This window comes from Leguminivora glycinivorella, chromosome 23, assembly GCF_023078275.1.
Source record: "Leguminivora glycinivorella isolate SPB_JAAS2020 chromosome 23, LegGlyc_1.1, whole genome shotgun sequence".
In the NCBI taxonomy this organism is placed as follows: domain Eukaryota; kingdom Metazoa; phylum Arthropoda; class Insecta; order Lepidoptera; family Tortricidae; genus Leguminivora; species Leguminivora glycinivorella.
This window is the reverse complement of record NC_062993.1, coordinates 12,383,567-12,402,717: the sequence shown is the minus strand read 5'-3', so window position 1 is coordinate 12,402,717 and position 19,151 is coordinate 12,383,567. Positions and strand designations below refer to the sequence as shown.

Genomic DNA, 19,151 nt, shown 5'->3' with positions numbered 1-19,151 from the left:
TATTGCATTTTGGTGCATATGTAGACTTTTCACTCTGACCTGAGGTGCGGAATATTCATCGCTGGATTTGAGCGCGGCAAAAGTGGATGGTTTTAATGGTAGGATACTCTGCTTGAGTTTCCTTTCGTGAGAATATTTTATACTTGCTTGAATTTTTACATTCATCGCATTAACACAATAGTTTGTAAATCTGCTGAGCAAAATCCGAACATTTCTCCAATCCAGACACGCGGTAGAATATCAAGCTAAGTTCAAGTAACAGAACTGGCCAGAATAATTAAGTAATATTACATGAACCATTTTGGAGTAATTTTTGACCCTCAAATATATAAAAAACTATTCACATAAAGGTATTATTGGATTTAACTCCCTGAGTTCTCAAAATATGAAGAAATTCAGAAATGTGCACATTTTTGTAGCTATTTGGCTAACAAACGATTAACTACCAAAGTAAGTAATACATTTCATTTCATTTTCATTTCATCTCATTTTAATACAAAGTAAGACAATCTCAAGAAGAATTTTGCGGTCTATCGAATCAAACCAGTTCAAACATTATTCGTATGATATACCTAGTGAGGTGAGTGAGTACAATGAATGAATATAATGTCATTTCCACAAATAAATAATCCAAAAAACAAACAAAGTAAACGATACATCACATGAAAACAATAGATTTTTTTTTTAGTTTCTACGTGGTGGGCTAAATTTTAGAATAAAGACTGTGTGCTCTTTTGTACATAAGTGTAAAAGTTATTCTCTTAACAAAATATATTAAATGACTGGTCTCCGTTACCTTTAAAAGTAACTAATTATGTACTCCACCTCTACTTCTAACATAGTTACTATTTTAAAATGGAGATTACTAAAAGTAGAGCTACCTCTATGCCCGTCCGGTGTGAAAGCTATCACCTGAACACCGAAGGCAGAGCTCAGCGCTGTATGTCCGTATAAATATAATATTATATACAGGCTAAGTAAATGCAGGCTCATATCTGAGGCAGACTGCTTTTATTAATTGTACAGACCTAGGTAGTACATATCTATACGAGTATGAGTACATTATTAAGACCTGCAAAATCGTTTTCGAAATAATAACATTTTCCCCTCACTAGCTCGGAAACACGTGTTTTGTCCTTTAATACCAGCGGGTAAAAACGCATTTCATTAACTAGTGGATAAAGTAATTTGACCTTGAATAGAGGCAAAGTATCTGCTTTAAAATTGATAAAAGTGGATTTAATCTAGTGATAAAGAAAAATGTTTGACCACCTGTGGAACCACTGGAAGCAGTAATAAACGCGTTTTCTGCGTTGTAGGGGGAATGAGGGTAGATTGATACACGGGGCGCATAGGATACGGCAGCCATTAAAACTCAACCAATTACAATGAACGTTACATTCTCTCACACATAGAACCCACTAGTGATACTAATACACTGCCGGAGACTCGCCGCTATTCAATCGCTGTGGCGCGCTCGACAGGCACGGACACGTTTTTGCTGATCGCGACAAAAATTACGTACATTTTGGAAAGTGCACATTTCGGCAGCATTTTTAACGTCAGATAAAGGAATCCACATTATACAGTTAGTAGATACCTTGGATTACTCTATAGAATGATCTCTTTTTGCCAACTACTGACAGTGTTTTTTTAATATATTTATTTGTTTTAAAAAGTACTTTGGGGCACATTGATACTAGGGTCCAGACCTAGGTAGTAAGGCTAGATTAATAGAACCTGCAAAATTAACGTGAGAAATACACTAGGCCCGTCTCATCTTCACTGTATCACAAAGAAAGCGGAGCAGAGGCTGCAGAGACGCATAAAAGACGTAAATATGGAGGTCTCGACGCCAATTACAACTTTGTTGCTTTTGGCATCGAGACCAGAGAAGGACTTGGCGAAGAAGCTGACTGATACTACGGGGTACAAAAGAGCTGGCAGCTTCCTCGCTCAACGTATGAGCATTGCGATTCAGCGAGGAAATGCTGCCAGCATCTTGGGCACTATGCTTCAAGGGCCCTCTTTATACTTGGATTTTTAGTTTTCTTTTTTTGTCACCTGGTTAATACCAGGTGACAAAAAAAGAAAACTAAAAATCCAAGTATAAAGAGGGCCCTTGAAGCATAGTGCCCAAGATGCTGGCAGCATTTCCTCGCTGAATCGCAATGCTCATACGTTGAGCGAGGAAGCTGCCAGCTCTTTTGTACCCCGTAGTATCAGTCAGCTTCTTCGCCAAGTCCTTCTCTGGTCTCGATGCCAAAAGCAACAAAGTTTGTGAAATAAAGTTAAAATAAATAAAATATTGCATTGTTATCCGATAAATGTATACATGCCAAATTTCACATCAATAGGAAATCGGGAAAGTCACAAACACGGCAACTTATAAAAATGCTTATAAAAACAGACAAAAGTATAATGTATTGCATTTCTTTGTCAAAACTCTGAAATCGACAGTTGACAAAAGACACAGTTTTCCCAACAGGGCCTAGCCAACTTCACAAACGCTTACGCTTCGTAAGCGTATCGTCGCTAGATTATCCCGCTCTTCCTCTGGACTAGCAAACAATCGTTGATGCTAGAAGCCGGCAACCTTCAAATCAAGAGTGAACAGGCATCTTCTGGGCGAGCTCACTCCATCGTAGGCCACGTCTTTGCCTTTAGCTAGTCTGTGGTCAAGAGAAAGCCCATTTATAATTTTAAAAAAAAGTGTGGCTCTGTCGCGCCAATACGGATGTCGGCGGATGAGCGATAGAGATAGCTGGGCCATTTTTTCCAAAGTTGTCCACCCCACTTTTGTTCTGGATTTGGAATTTTTTATGTAGTTTCCACTCAGAATCGCGAGCTTTTTCAATCCTAATAGGAGAAAAAAAAAGGTTTTTTTTCCATTCCTTTACCATTTTTTCATACATTTTGTAAGACGGTAACGGAATGGAAGGTTTGAAAAATGTACAGAAATCTTAGGATAATTTTTTCTCCAATCAGGATCGAAAATATCGCGATTCTGAGTAGATATGTATCGCGTAAAAAATACCCATGTTACAAAAAAGTGGGGAACAACTTTGAAGAAAAATGGCCAGCTACAATAGGCGAGACGACTAAAAAAAAACTAATTAGTTCGTCAGTTAGATTATCAAAGAGTTTTAGACACGTATTTTTTCTTTTTTCTCGTAAACGAAAAATGACGACGGTACAGTGCGAAACTTCATTTCGCGTGACGTCACGCGGGTCACGCCTAGGTACAATTTTTACTTACAAGTGACGTCACAAGCCCCCACTCCGTAACTTTGATGCTCTATATCTTTGTATTTTTTCATTAATCAGAAAAAGCGATAAATATGTGTTCAGTATTTTTGGACGATCTAACTGGACTAAACAGAATGCCATTTTTTATATGTAGTCGTCATCCCTATTACGATTTTATCGTAAGCGTTTCTACATTTGGTTACGTAACCTGTGTAGTGGTGCGACAGAGACAGACTGTGTTTTGATTGCCTCGTAGCGTTAACGATTGTCTTCGGCTAGACCGGGAGACATTTGTAGACAGATACATATCGTCACTACTTTTTAAAAAACTTGTATCTTCGTCTGTCAATGAAAAGAAAATTGTAGTAAGTGTGTATGGAATGCATATAAGACTTACTGCGTTTTAACTTTGAGAAGCAGCGTGAGATACGAGATTTTTTAAAAGTAGTGACGATATATGTTTGTAAGAATGAACGAGAGATTCGAGAGACGCTTTTATTTCCTGGTTGTTGACATGAATGATGGTGCAATTTATCTGGACAAGTATCGAAGTTATTTTTACTTACCTACTGATATATTTTTGATCTGTGGCAATATCAACAGATTATGTCTGCATAAAAATAGTTAGGTATTTTAAGTAACGGCGTTTTTAAAAATAAATCTCGAAAATGGAATTTCTCCAGGTTTGGACGTGTTTGGGCTCATTTTTCTCAGAATCACGAGCTGATTCGATCCCGACGATAAAAAATGCGTCCTAATTTTTAGGGTTCCGTAGTCAACTATAATCTCAGTAACCGTAAGCACTAGAAAGCTGAAATTTGGTACCAATATGTATATCAATTACGCCAACAAAGTGCAAAAATAAAAAATGGAAAAAAATGTTTTGTTAGGGTACCCCCCCTACATGTAAAGTGGGGGCTGATATTTTTTTTCATTCCAACCCCAACGTGTGATATATTGTTGGATAGGTATTTAAAAATGAATAAGATCGTTTTTTGGTACTATTGATATTTTAGGAAATAATTGCTCCTAAAGGAAAAAAAAGTGCGCCCCCCCATCTAACTTTTGAACCATATGTTTAAAAAATATGAAAAAAATCACAAAAGTAGAACTTTATAAAGACTTTCTAGGAAAATTATTTTGAACTTGATAGGTTCAGTAGTTTTTGAGAAAAATACGAAAAACTACGGAACCCTACACTGAGCGTGGCCCGACACGCTCTTGGCCGGTTTTTTTTCCTTTACTTCACGATTTTAGTATGAACTTACTACGTGCGTGACGTATTGGAAACTCGAATTTTGTATGGAAAATTTGGGACACATTTTTTTATCGTCGGGATCGAATCAGCTCGTGAATCTGAGAAGAATGAGCCCAAACACGTCCAGCGGGCCGATTTTTGAGTCTCACGCGTTCGAATTCAGAAAATTGTCACTGAAAATAATAGGCAAGTCACCGTTTTCAACCGGTATTTTAGTAAGAGTTTTGAATGATTCACGGTTATTTTCATTAGACTTATATTGACCGGGATATAGACCGTGATTACCTTGACCGTGATTATATTGACCGTGATTACTTTTGGCAGTTTTCCGTAATCATGATGCATGCAACTGCGTCGAAATATCGGGAGCTCGACAAAAATCAAAAAGGTAATCACGGTCTATATCTCGGTATTTTAGTGACAGTGAGACTCAAAAATCGGCCCCCAGGCCTTGAGAAGTTCGATTTTTGAGATTTATTTTGAAAAACGCCCAACTAGCGCTCATGGCTATCAAATGTAACGAGAGAAAACAATTCTTTTAGTAGGCTACTTCCCACATTAGCAAAATAGCTAGTATAGGTAATAGCATAAATTAAATATAACAAGATCATACCGTCCACGCGCTTACACTCCACCACACATAGATGGCGCCACAAAAAAATGCCTTGTTGCCACCGGTTATTTGTAGATTGGCATTAAGTGTCAATTCCGAGCCGTAAATCTATGTCAAAAGTGACACTTAACGCCATCTACAAGTATAATCGAAAGCTACAAGACATTTTTTTTTGTGGCGCCATCTATGTGTGGTGGAGTGTAAGCGCGGTCTTAGGCGGTCGCATTTTAATGTATGGGATGGTATGATCTTGTTATATTTAATTTATGGTAATAGTAACGCCAAGGGCGTTTGTTAAATTGGCACAAGCTTTTCAGATAGTGAGAAAAGTGGTTCATTTCTTGTCAGGTCTAAACTTCAGAGCCACCTGTACTGAAAAACGTCGTGCGATACACGTGCGAAATGGGTTTCGTGACCCGTGTCGATTTAAATTTCAAACTTCAAAAATGTTTATTGCCACAATAACTTATTTACTAATAAAAATAAGTACTTAACTAAACTTATGAACTAACTATTTAATAAGCTTATAATATTGTGAAGCAATAAGGTCTCTCAGCATGACATGTGCTGGGCAGAGAGCTCAGCGCTGGTTGTCAGTTCTAAAACACATCCATCGGTCGTGTTTTAATTTATCTCTGTTAGGAAATATTACGTTTCGTAAAATTATAGACATTAAAAGTATGCAAAACTACTTATATGCAAATTAAACCTTTCGCCTTTGTACTTCACATCTCAATGTATGCTATTTTTTTTAAATGTGTTTTTGTACAATAAAGAGTTACTACTACTACTACTATTAAAGTAATAACCACAAAATTAAAATTTTGAAAAAACCCCCGACTGCGACATAGTAGACCGATTTTTATGAAACATAGCTAAAAAAAAAACTAAATCCAAATCGGCTCATCCGTTCGTGAGCTACGATGCCACAGACAGACACACACACAGACAGACAGACAGTCACGTCAAACTTATAACACCCCGTAGTTTTTGCGTTGGGGGTTAAAAAGAAAGTATAAAGGGTCGAAAAGTATCGCTAATTGCGAAGTTTCAAAGAATATACTTGGTTCCTTTAAAGCAAATCAATCTATTTTCTACTGCAATTCATAACATCTTCAAGAAACAAAATGTCCAACGCTGAAATATCAGTGTGTACAAGAGAGCCGGTGAATGATCACGTCGTTTGTTTGCATCGACCGAGGACGCCCGGACACACACACACATCGATTTTATATCTTATATTAGCTTTCTTATAATATTTTTCAAGATCTTGTAAGTTTATTTTTTGTTATAAATATGTACTGACGCGATCGCTTGGACAGGTCTCCACGGAAGACCAGCGTCAAGTTACCTGGTAGGTAACTTGACAAAATGCTGAGGGGAGACCTTTTCAGTGACGTTAATATAATGCCTATTAATGTGTATCATAGACGTAAGGAATATTGTTAACGTCCTGAATAAAAATATTTTCTTTCTTTCTGTCTGAAGGAAAAATCAACTTTTATAGAAAATCATGACGAAGCGATATCTCAATAGTTATTTGTTATACAAGGGTGCAAAGTTGTATTTTAAAGCCGAGTATGGAATTGAAAAACGAGCAAGTGAAAGGATTCTATAGTTGAACCACGAGCGAAGCGAGTGGTTCCAAAATAGAATCCTGAACTTGGCGAGTTTTTCAAAACACGCAGAGTAAAATACATTTTCTCAAACATGCAATGAAATATTGTCTTTACGTTCCTTAAAATGGGCTGGGAAGTATCACTTTTTGGGCGCAACAACTCGAGAGGACTGTAAAGGGATTTCATATTATTTTTTAGGCTTAAGCCTGCAAAGTAACTTTTTTTTATAAAATATTGTCCTTTAGAGCATTTTTTTTTATTTCATTGTATGTTTGAGAAAAGCACTATACATGCCTCGGCGTGAAAACGGATTCCCGGCCTCGTATCCCTATCCGGCCTCGCTCGCACGCTCGCTCGGCTGTATATACCCACTTGGCCGGAAATCCTCATTTTCCCGGCCTCTGATGTAATGTACTATTGCACCCTCGTGTAACATAATTTTTCCCCTCACTATAGCGAGAAAATTACAAAGCAAAAAAACGCGTTTATCACTGCTTCCAGCACGGGAAGCATGGTCGCGCGATAGACGATAAAATATCAGGCCGTCCCTATCGCACTTACAAATAGTGCGATAGGGACGGCCTGCTATTTTATCGTCTATCGCGCGACCATGCTTCCCGTGCAGTAGTTCCATAGGTGGTAAAACATCTTCATCACTAGATTAACCCACTTTTATCAATTTTCAAGCAGAAAATTTGGCTGTATTCAAGGTCAAATTACTTTATCAACTACCAGTGGATAAAATGCGTTTTTACCCGCTGGTATTGAAGGACAAGACATTTGTTTCCGGGCTAGTGAGGGGAAAATAATATTGTTAATTTAACCCCCGACGCAAAAACGAAGGGGTGTTATAAGTTTGACATGTCTGTCTGTCTATGTGTGAGTCTGTCTGTGGCATCGTAGCTCCCGAACGGATGAACCGATTTAGATTTAGTTTTTTTTTTGAAAGCTAAGTTAGTCTTGAGTGTTCTTAGCTATGTTTCATGAAAATCGGTCCAATATGTCGCGGTCGGAGGTTTTTTTTTCAAAATTTTAATTTTGTGGTTAGGCTATCTTTGAAAGCGTCAAATTCCAGGCCGTTGCGCTAAAAGAAGTTACCGTTTCCCGGCTCCGTTGAACAGTAAATTAGTATACACACATTTAAAAATATTTTAAGCGGGTTACTCACGTATTAAGTCGATATAGCGTTCGACATGTTTCGGTTCAATTTCGAGAACCTTTCTCAAGAGTAGCGACACCCCGCCTTTACATGTCGAGAGCGCGACGCATACTGCGGGCGCTTGCTCGGTGCGCGCGGCTGCTGAGGCTGCTGAGGCTGCTGAGGCTGCTGAGGCTGCTGAGGCAGCCGCGCGCACCGAGCAAGCGCCCGCAGTATGCGTCGCGCTCTCGACATGTAAAGGCGGGGTGTCGCTACTCTTGAGAAAGGTTCTCGAAATTGAACCGAAACATGTCGAACGCTATATCGACTTAATACGTGAGTAACCCGCTTAAAATATTTTTAAATATGTATGAGTCTCACGGGAGTTTTATAGTTAAAATTAGTATACACACCTTAACCAGTAAATAAGTAAATACCACCTTAACCAGGAATACCTACCTGCTAAGGAATGGGACATGCTCCCCTCATCTGTATTCCCGGCCGAATACAATCTGGGTGTATTCAAGTCAAGAGTGAATAGGCTATTACTGAACCAGTGAGCTACAACCTCGGCCTTGTCGTCACTTTCCATCAGGTGCGACTAAGGTCAATCACTGGCCAGTTTATAATTTTAAAAAAATGGGAAAGTGTGTGAGTCTGTTTGTTTGACGGTAAAACGAAGCGACCAATTGACGTGATTTTTTAAGTTAAGATATTTGAAAGGATGGAGAGTGACATAGGCTACTTTTTGTCTCTTTCTAACCCCCCTTCTCCCTTAAATGGGGGGTGGAAGTTTGTATGGAGCATTCCGCAATTTTCAAATTTAGCGCAAGCGAAGCTGCGAGCAAAAGCTAGTCGTTTTATAATAAATAAATAAAAATCATTTACTCATTAACTCATTATCCTCAGGATTTTATAATGATCAAAGAATCGAGAATAGTTATTTGTTTTACAAGGGGGCAAAGTAGTTGTTTAACCGCACGTGCCAATATTGATATCCGAGCAAGCGAAAGATTCCAATATTGAACCGCGAGCGTAGCGAGTGGTTCAAAAAGTGGAATCTTGAGCGTTGCGAGGGTATCAAGGCACGAAGGTTAAACAAACTTTTCCACCGAGTGAAACACAAAATTTTTCACCACACCAACACGAACAAAATACTGACTATAAAACAGCAAAATAAATGAAATCCATCAATTTATTCAATATTTATGATTCAAAATCATCATTTATAGGTAAAATCTAGCAGCCAGATTAAGACATCGAGTTAAAATTTGTATGAAATTACTTTGCCCCCTTGTGGATAAAATGCAATTTTGCTAACCGTTTTCGAATAGCAAAATTGATCTTTACCAGTTGGTGTGGTGAAAAATATGTTTTCTCTTTGGAGTATTTAGTTTTGGCGTTGCATGTCGTGAGTTTGATCTAACTTTTAATACCAAATCATAACAAAACCACAACAAGGTATAAGAAATGAATTGGGCTCCTAAGATCAAGTAGCAAGTTTATTAGGGTTCCATAGTCAACTAGGAACCCTTATAGTTTCGCCACGGCTGTCTGACCGTCCGCGGATAATCTAATCTCAGTAACCGTTAGCACTAGAAAGCTGAAATTTGGTACCAATATGTATATTAATCAGCAAAGTGCAAAAATAAAAAATGGAAAGAAATGTTTTATTGTGGTCCCCCCCCCCATGTAATGTGGGGGCTGATTTTTGTTTTATTCCAAGCCCAACGTGTGATATATTGTTGGATAGGTATTTAAAAATGAATAAGGGTTTACTTAGATCGTTTTTTGATGATATTAATATTTTCGGAAATAATCGCTCCTAAAAGAAAAAAGTGCGTCCCCCCCCTCTAACTTTAGAACCATTTATGTTTAAGAAATATGAAAAAAATCACAAAAGTAGAACTTTATAAAGACTTTCTAGGAAAATTGTTTTGAACATGATAGGTTTAGTCGTTTTTGAGAAAAATACGGAAAACTACGGAATCCTACACTGAGCGTGGCCCGACACGCTCTTGGCCGGTTTTTTTAATTTTGTTCACTACCCTTTCCCGCCTGCAAGTTAATCAAACTACTCTCGACTTGTCGCTTTTAAGTAAAGTCTTAGATTTTTTGCAGTTCTCTTTAACTGGGATACCCCCATTTGCCAGAATTTCATTTGCCATAATTTTATTTGCCATCCTATTCAACAATCATAATATTGTTTCTCATAACAACTTATGCCATAATCATTGTTTACTATATTAATTTAGTGCCAGAAACTTTGTTTCCCATAAAGTCAGTTTCCATAATGTCATTTGTCAGAATAATCGAAATCCGTAATTACCACATTCCATACCATCATTTGTCATACAAATTAGCGTCCAGAAAAGTCAATTTCCATAATGTGCTTTGGCAGAATCGAAAACTACTATAATAGGTACTAGAAGGACTAGAGAATGAAACTGCTATCAGAAAGTAGGTTAGGTTAGGTTAGAACTGTGACCCCCTGGAAAATGAAACTGCTATCAGAAAGTAGGTTAGGTTAGGTTAGAACTGTGAACCTCTGGAAAAGGAAACTGCTTGAAAAGTAGGTTAGGTTAGGTTAGAACTGTGACCCCCCGGAAAATGAAAATACTATCAGACAGTAGGTTAGGTTAGGTTAGAACTGCGACCCCTGGAAAATTAAACTGCTATCAGAAAGTAGGTTAGGTTAGGTTAGAACTGTGACCCCCTGGAGAATGAAACTGCTGGAAAAGTAGGTTAGGTTAGGTTTGAACTGTGACCCCTGGAAAATGAAACTGCTATCAGAAAGTAGGTTAGGTTAGGTAATAATATGGGCAACAATTAATATGGCAATAATTGCTTATGGCGTTTGAATATTCTATGAAACCATATTATTGCACTTAATAATATGGCTAACAAATAGTATGGCATTGTATGATTATGGAAGGTAATATTCGGATAAACAACGAGTATGTCATATGATTTTTATGGTAAACAAATCATTCGGGCAAATGAAATTCAGGCAAGTTAGATTCGGGCAAATGAATATTATGTTAAATGACTGTCGGGCAAACAATAGACAACCCTCTTTAACTAAGTTCCTCAGTCCCTTGTGGGATATCTAGCCAAGCTGAAAATTAAACGGAGAAGCGATTGCTAGACACAAAATACGATTAAACCTAATTGTATTAGATTCCCTAGTTGTCTTTGTAGTAATACAGTAATATATATTATTATTTTAAGTAGGTATTTACATTTTCAGAAAACTTAGAAACATAGATCCTATGACAAGTCCTTTACTGTTTACTCTGTCAAATTATGGAATTCATTGCCACCTCCCCTTCGACAGTGTCAATCGGTCGCATCGCTAAAATCGAATTTAAAAAAGTTATGGCTTTCGGACGCATCTTAATCTAAAAGATGTTTGCGGTTAGGTAGATTGTGTATGTATGTAGGGTAGTCATAAAACTGTATTATAATTATGTATAACGTATTTATTTATATGATATAACGTCTATATTGCTGTAGTTTGTAGGTTAGGTATAGGTTTAGCTTAGGAACGTCTACCATCTCCAATTCTCCTTTAACTGCTCTAAGGTTAACTGGAAGAAATCCCTTAATGGGATAAGTTCGCCTTTGTACAAATGATGTGTGTGTTCTTTTTTTCTTTACTGTGTGTGTTCTTATCTTTGTACAATAAAGTGTATTACTACTACTACTACTACTACTTAGGTTTAGATATTCCTGTTATAGACATAGAGGCCAAGTAGGCAAGAGGCCAGTTATTATCTAACATTGAGTTAGGTGAGATATTTTGTTTTCACTTTAATATAAATGGGCCATTTTTTTAACCCCCGACACAAAAACGACGGGGTGGTTATAAGTTTGACGTCTCTGTCTGTGTGTGTGTCTGTCTGTCTGTCTGTCTGTTTGTCTGTCTGTCTGTGTGTGTGTCTGTCTGTGGCATCGTAACTCCCGAACGGATAAACCGATTTAGATTTAGTTTCTTTTGTCTGAAAGCTGAGTTAGTCGGAGATCAGAAAAATATAATTATCTGCCAGGCAAGTATGGTCGCGCGATAAATGATAAAACACCATGATTGCCTGGCTTGGTCTTAAAAGTTTGACCTGTGTACATCAGTTTTATTAGTATCTATCTATATTAACTCCTAAAAACAATTTCGGCCATAATTATTGCTTTTGACCTTACTCAACGCCTATTAATTAATGAGATTGTCTCTCGGTCTACAACCTGTCACGTGCGGTTTTCGCCTCATCCTTCAACAAATATTGGTTTTGTGTAATTATATTTGTACAGATTACATGCTAAGAGGATTTACAGTGTATTTGCTGACTTTTAATATTAGAATAGAATAGGATAGAATAGAATATTTTTTTATTTAACATCAGTTTGGACATATATAACAGATATAAATACAACACAATATAGATGTTAAATTGGGAGCCCACTCAGCATATTGCCACGGCATGCCGAAGCGCTGATTTTCAGTGGGTCCCGGACTTAATAAACTAAGCTAAGAGCTAAACTAAAATAAGTGTAATAACAGGATATGTTATTACTGTTGAGGATCGGCAGCGTCACGGGATGAGGTGTAATTCAATGATGAACACGAGTAGTAGGTAAAGCGTAAAGTAATGAATCTCAATGAATCCCATTTATTGTATAAAGGTGTGCCTATATATACATGTTTGGATTGTTTGGGTTGTCGCTGACCAAGCAATATGCGTTATGTCGCAGTAAACCATTGTGTTACTGCTAAACACAGAAAGTGGCTAATATGCCATTACAATAAGTGACAGCACAAATATCAAACAGATGCGGAATACCGCCACTGTACAAGTAAATTGACAGCAGACATAAGACGTAATATTAATAAATAAAATAAAATAAAACAATTTTATTTCGGATAAAAATCCATAGCTGTTAGTATCATGTACATTTAACTTATAAAATAGTGTTAGTGGAATTACAGACTAATTATTAAACCTATTAACTTAATAACATAAAAGATACAAAGGACAGTAACATTATAAAAATAGAAAATCGATTAATAAATCAAGGGGAATTTTTAGCCTTATTTTGTACCACTGCTGGACAAAAACCTCCTTTCTCCCTTTCCAATCCTCGGTGAATAGGCTACTTGACCCTTTTTAGGGTTCCGTAGTCAACTAGGAACCCTTATAGTTTCGCCATGTCTGTCTGGCCGTCCGTCCGTCCGTCCGCGGATAATCTCAGTGACCGTTAGCACTAGAAAGCTGAAATTTGGTACCAATATGTATATCAATCACGCCGTCAAAGTGGTAAAATAAAAAGTGGAAAAAATGTTTTTTTAGGGTACCCCCACTACATGTAAAGTGGGGACTGATTTTTTTTTCATTCCAACCCCAACGTGTGATGAATTTGTTGGACAGGTATTTAAAAATGAATAAGGGTTTACTAAGATCGTTTTTTGATAATATTAATATTTTCGGAAATAATCGCTCCTGAAGGAAAAAAAAGTGTGTCCTTCCCCCTCTAACTTTTGAACCATATGTTTAAAATATATGAAAAAAATCATAAAAGTAGAACTTTATAAAGACTTTCTAGGAAAATTGTTTTCAACTTGATAGGTTTAGTAGTTTTTGAGGAAAATACGGAAAAGTACGGAACCCTACACTGAGCGTGGCCCGACACGCTCTTGGCCGGTTTTTTAAAGTCAGTCTTATAATAATGTTATTAATTACTGTTTAATTTACCAATAGAAAATGACATATTTTATAATGACTTGAAAACCGTAAAATATTTTTTTTATTATTTATACTTTTACAGCATAGGTTACTGATCCTGGAGTTAAAGTTTAAAGTATCGCGTAGGCAAAATAACCTAAAGCCCCCACCTAAAACGAAGTGGTATAAGTTGAATGACAGGTAGAAGTTGGCTGAAGAATTTAAGAATAGAATGGTCGATAAGATGATAAAAATGAATGATATGGCGGAGATGAATGAATGCTGGAATGAAATGGCTGTAAGTTTAAGAAGTGTGGCGAAGGACGTACTTGGTGAAACGAGGGGGAAAGGAAAGATTGATAGAGATACATGGTGGTGGAATGATAATGTGCAAATGACTCTGAAAGAAAAGAAGAATGCTTTTAAAGAATGGAAAAGTGTGGAAGTGGGTAATGATAGAGAAAAGGAAAACAAGAGGTCAGCTTATTTAATAAGTAAAAAGAAGGCCAAGAAAGCAGTCGCAATAGCAAGGGCCAAGGTCCAAGATAAGCTGTACAACCATTTGGAAAGCCCACAAGGCCAAAAAGGCCTTTATAGAATAGCAAGAGAGCGGGAGCGGAATGCAAGAGATATCAATCACATGAAATGTATGAAAGATGAAGCAGGAAAGATTTTGACAGATGACAAGAGCATAAGAGAATGCTGGAAGAACTATTTCAATAAACTTATGAATGAAGAGAATGACTGGACAGGCGTGCTAGAAAACGCTAGAAGTAACATAGGTATGGTGAAAGAGATTACTGTAGAAGAAGTAAGGATGGCAGTGCAAGGTATGAAGAATGGAAAAGCGGTTGGGCCAGACGATATACCTGTGGAAGTATGGATGATTCTGAAAGCGGATGGTTGGAAGTGGCTGACTTTATTCTTCAATAAGTTGTTGCAAGAAGAGGCGATCCCTGATGAATGGTGTAACAATGCTTTGGTGCCCATTTTTAAGAATAAGGGTGATGTACAGGATTGCAACAACTACCGGGGAATAAAGCTCATGTCACATAGTATGAAGATATGGGAAAGAGTGGTAGCGAGACGAATAAGAGAAGAGAGTGAAATAACACAGAACCAATTTGGGTTTATGCCGGGGCCGGGGAACCACGGACGCCATATTTGCACTTCGCCAATTATGCGAGAAATACAGAAAAGCAAAAAAGAACTTGCACATGGTGTTCGTGGATCTGGAAAAGGCATACGATAGAGTTCCTCGTAAGGTTCTGTGGTGGTGTATGAGAGAGAAGGGAGTGCCAGAGAAGTATGTGCGGCTTGTTCAGGCGATGTATGATAGAGCTAGTACTCACGTCAGGTCTGAAGCTGGAGTCACCGACAAGTTCAATGTGGCGGTAGGTCTACACCAGGGGTCGGCTTTAAGTCCTTATTTGTTCCTCCTGGTTATGGATGCTCTGACATCGGACATACAGGAGGAAGCACCCTGGTGTATGCTGTTCGCCGATGACATTGTTCTTGTTGGGGAAAATGCACTTGAGGTCCAGAGCAGACTGGGAAAATGGCAAGAAAGACTGGAAAGTGTGGGACTGAAAATCAGTAGAACCAAAACTGAACATATGTTCTGCGATTTCGGTGGTCTATCCAGTTTTTCCCCTATTGCCTTAGATGGTGTATACCTACCAGTCTGCTCCGACTTCCGCTACCTTGGGTCATTATTCCAAAATGACGGAAGCATCGACCGTGACGTGAAAAATAGAATAAATGCGGGATGGATGAAATGGCGACAGGTCTCAGGGACAACATGCGATCGACGGATGCCCCTTAAACTTAAGGGAAAAATCTACAAGACGATTGTGAGGCCTGTTGTATTGTATGGATCTGAATGCTGGGCGACAAAGGTGGAGGATGAAAGGAGAGTGCACGTAGCGGAAATGAGAATGTTGAGATGGATGTGTGGAGTGACCAGAATGGATCGGATCAGGAATGAGTATATTAGGGGAAGTTTGAAAGTTGCGCCTATAACGGAAAAGATGAGGAGTGGCAGGTTGGCGTGGTTCGGTCATGTAATGAGGAGGGATGAATGTCATATAGGCAAAAGAATGTTGGAGATGAAGGTTGATGGATGGAGAGGGAGGGGTAAACCCAAACAACGCTGGATGGATTGTGTGAAAGAGGATATGAGGAAGAAAGATGTGAGTGTTGAGATGACGAAAGATAGAGGAGAATGGAAGAGGAAGACGTGTTGTACCGACCCCACATAACGTGGGATAAGGGTAGGAGGAAGAAGAAGAAGAAGAAGAAGACTTTTACGTAATCGGCCAAAAATCTCAGCCAACATTTTCTGACAATTATGAGTCATAAGCATTTATTATTCGACATGAAGTTAGGATCGATCCCTATGACGTCACTATATAGCTGACAGCGATAAGGATGTCCAAGATTTATAAAAAACACACCCATTTTAAAGTAAAGTAAAGTAAATTCTTTCTGAAATGTATATGCCATAGAAAACAATAATTTATTGTGCTTATTTTGATATGAGTTTATAATTGTAACCACTCATAAGTAGATAAAATATTTACTGATAAAATTTTCGCTCATATTCAATAACAACCTTGAGCGTCTGTCATTCAACTAAGTTGTCCCGAACGAAGCAAACTTGCACTTGGTTCACTACAAAAATAAGACAAACTTCTACAATACTTTCCAGTTGTCAGAACTTTATTGAAATAGCACGGACAATGTCTCGCTTTGAAGTTTGGGAGTTTCCAATATTTCAGATATTTACTTTGAATAAGGAGTTCGATTGTTTTAGTGGCAGCGAATAAATGAGAAATATTATTACTTTGAAATAAATGCTTAAGAGGATACGGTCGTAGCGAAAATGCTAAAATGGAAAGGAGCCCCCCTTTCGACTTGGGAATTTTAGTTAAATATACAAGTGTTATTAACTAGATTTATCGAAAAAAATTGTCCATTAAACAACTCAGTCAAAAGATATTTCAAAAAAATCTTTAAAATCGAGGTTCCGCTCTCGACTCTTTCCTCCTTCAAAACTTAATCAATCGGAACGAAATTTGAGAATCTGAATAACAATGAAATAATCTATGTCGGACCGTTTAGCTTTTTTGGTTAATTGTTACCAATCTTGAGCATCACACCTTTTTTTGCGCCACCTTTTTTGATTGGCTCTAGAGTCTTTAAAAAGCAGAATATCAAAAAAATCAAAACGGTCCGTTACAGATAAAAATAATAACAATCTGTGTTGAAAAAATCATTGCTCTATCTTCAAAAACCAGGGAGGAAATAGTCGAGAGCGTTTGTATGGAGAATTGACCCCTACCGTATCGTCTTAATAGAGAAGAACGTAGCTTTAAATAAAAGCGTAGAGTGTATTATTTTGTAAAATTTGAAGACGGTGCCAATTTTTCGTAACTGACCCATTTTTGACGTAAAACGCTTTAAATGACAACGAATTTTATGGAAATGTTTTCGATATTTAATTTTGTCTATTTTATGTCGCAGGGGACTATTTTATAAATATTAGTGAAGGAAACTGCGAATATAGGTACGGTACAGGCAAATCTCGACTGGGGGGCAAACATAACTGGTCGCTTTTTCCATGTTTTATAATGTTTGTATTATTATATAGAGTGTACACCGGTTATATTATGGTAGGCGTGTTCAGTAGATACAAATTTAGAACTCAACATCATAGTGTAATAATGGAAAAAATGGATTAGTTACAATTGTCCCCCAGTCGAGATTTGCCCCGCTGTACCTTACATAAACAAAAAAAGTACGGGTAATTTAATCAAAATCGTTACCTATCAAGAAACATGACGCGTTTCTTAAAATGATGTACCTAAAAACCGGCCAAGAGCGTGTCGGGCCACGCTCAGTGTAGGGTTCCGTAGTTTTCCGTATTTTTCTCAAAAACTACTGAACCTATCAAGTTCAAAACAATTTTCCTAGAAAGTCTTTATAAAGTTCTACTTTTGTGATTTTTTTCATATTTTTTAAACATATGGTTCAAAAGTTAGAGGGGGGGACGCACTTTTTTTTCCTTTAGGAGCGATTATTTCCGAAAATATTAATATTATCAAAAAACGATCTGAGTAAACCCTTATTCATTTTTAAATACCTATCCAACAATATATCACACGTTGGGGTTGGAATGAAAAAAAATATCAGCCCCCACTTTACATGTAGGGGGGGTACCCTAATAAAACATTTTTTTCCATTTTTTATTTTTGGACTTTGTTGGCGTGATTGATATACATATTGGTACCAAATTTCAGCTTTCTAGTGCTTACGGTTACTGAGATTATCCGCGGACGGACGGACGGACGGACGGACGGACGGACGGACGGACGGACGGACGGACGGACGGACGGACGGACGGACGGACGGACGGACAGACAGACATGGCGAAACTATAAGGGTTCCTAGTTGACTACGGAACCCTAAAAAGTACAAGGTACCTAACGAAAAAAATATTTTACACAAATTACAAGAAAACTCATTAGTTTTGGAGTCTGTCCGCAGTTTAGAGATACGATTTGAGGCCCTACCATGAATTTTTGACGTTTCAGAATTCGTTACTCGCTAGAGTAAATGTCTCGAAAAATATAATATAAGTAGGTAAAAAGTCAAGTCAAGTAATATTTTTAAGTTTTTTTTTTGTACTTACGTTCATTTTAAGTGTAATTTTAGTGTAGGTAAACTTTGTTTGTATTTTGTAATATTATGTACCTATCTGTAATATGTTGTACAATGTGAATAAATATTTGTAATAATAATAAAATATTGGTAGCTGTAATTTTGGTTCTATTGAGTAACCGTTCGGAGACGCCGTTCAGTTTCTCCATACGATGAATTTCATTTCCGTAACGTATTCTACAACAATAAAAATCATATTAGAATGCCAAACCACTAACTCGATGAAATATCAGCGCAGAATACTAACCCAAGATAATAAATATCAATCGAAATAATAAGATTACGAGTTAATTTATTATCACCAGTTTTGCTGCCGTATTCGAACAATATTTTTCAGATATCACTTAGATATTATACCGATCTGCCAAATAGGCTAGTTTCCTACTAGTCAAATTAGCTTGTTTGTAAGAACTGTCAAAACGATTTGCTAATATGGAATTACTATGAAATACTGAGGAGTGTCAGTACAGATAGTGTTTTACGCACTAGTGTGAGAACTGTGGTGCTTTTTGCCCTCACTAGTGCTCAAAGTGCTTCATTTCTGTCAGATCGAAAATTCAGAGGACAATCTGTACTGAAAAACGTCGTACGATACACGTGCGAAAAGGAAATTAGTAACTAGTATCGATTTAAAACACTCCCTTCGATCGTGTTTTCATTTATCGCCACTCGTTTCGAACTTCCTTTTTTACGCACTTGTATCTTAAAATGTACTAGTTTGACACTGATGTATCTAGTGATGCGTTCGGAAGAATCCTCAAGAATCAGAGAATTTATCCTTGGAAAAGGATAAATTCTCTGATCAAGGAACATTCCTTACTTTGTGAATTTTCCCAGG

At 37.5% G+C, this 19,151-nt stretch overlaps 1 protein-coding gene across 1 annotated transcript; it reads left to right on the top strand.

Moving 5' to 3' along the window:
* Window positions 1-13,844: 13,844 nt before the first annotated feature.
* On the top strand, window positions 13,845-14,843 carry LOC125238227. Its single transcript, XM_048145502.1, has one exon. It carries the CDS (start codon window positions 13,845-13,847, stop codon window positions 14,841-14,843), a length of 999 nt encoding a protein of 332 aa, XP_048001459.1.
* The last annotated feature ends 4,308 nt before the right edge of the window (window positions 14,844-19,151 follow it).

Bases quoted from the DNA above. Each gene is read 5' to 3' on its own strand.
- LOC125238227 (XM_048145502.1), top strand. From the start codon at position 13,845: ATGAATGATATGGCGGAGATGAATGAATGCTGGAATGAAATGGCTGTA.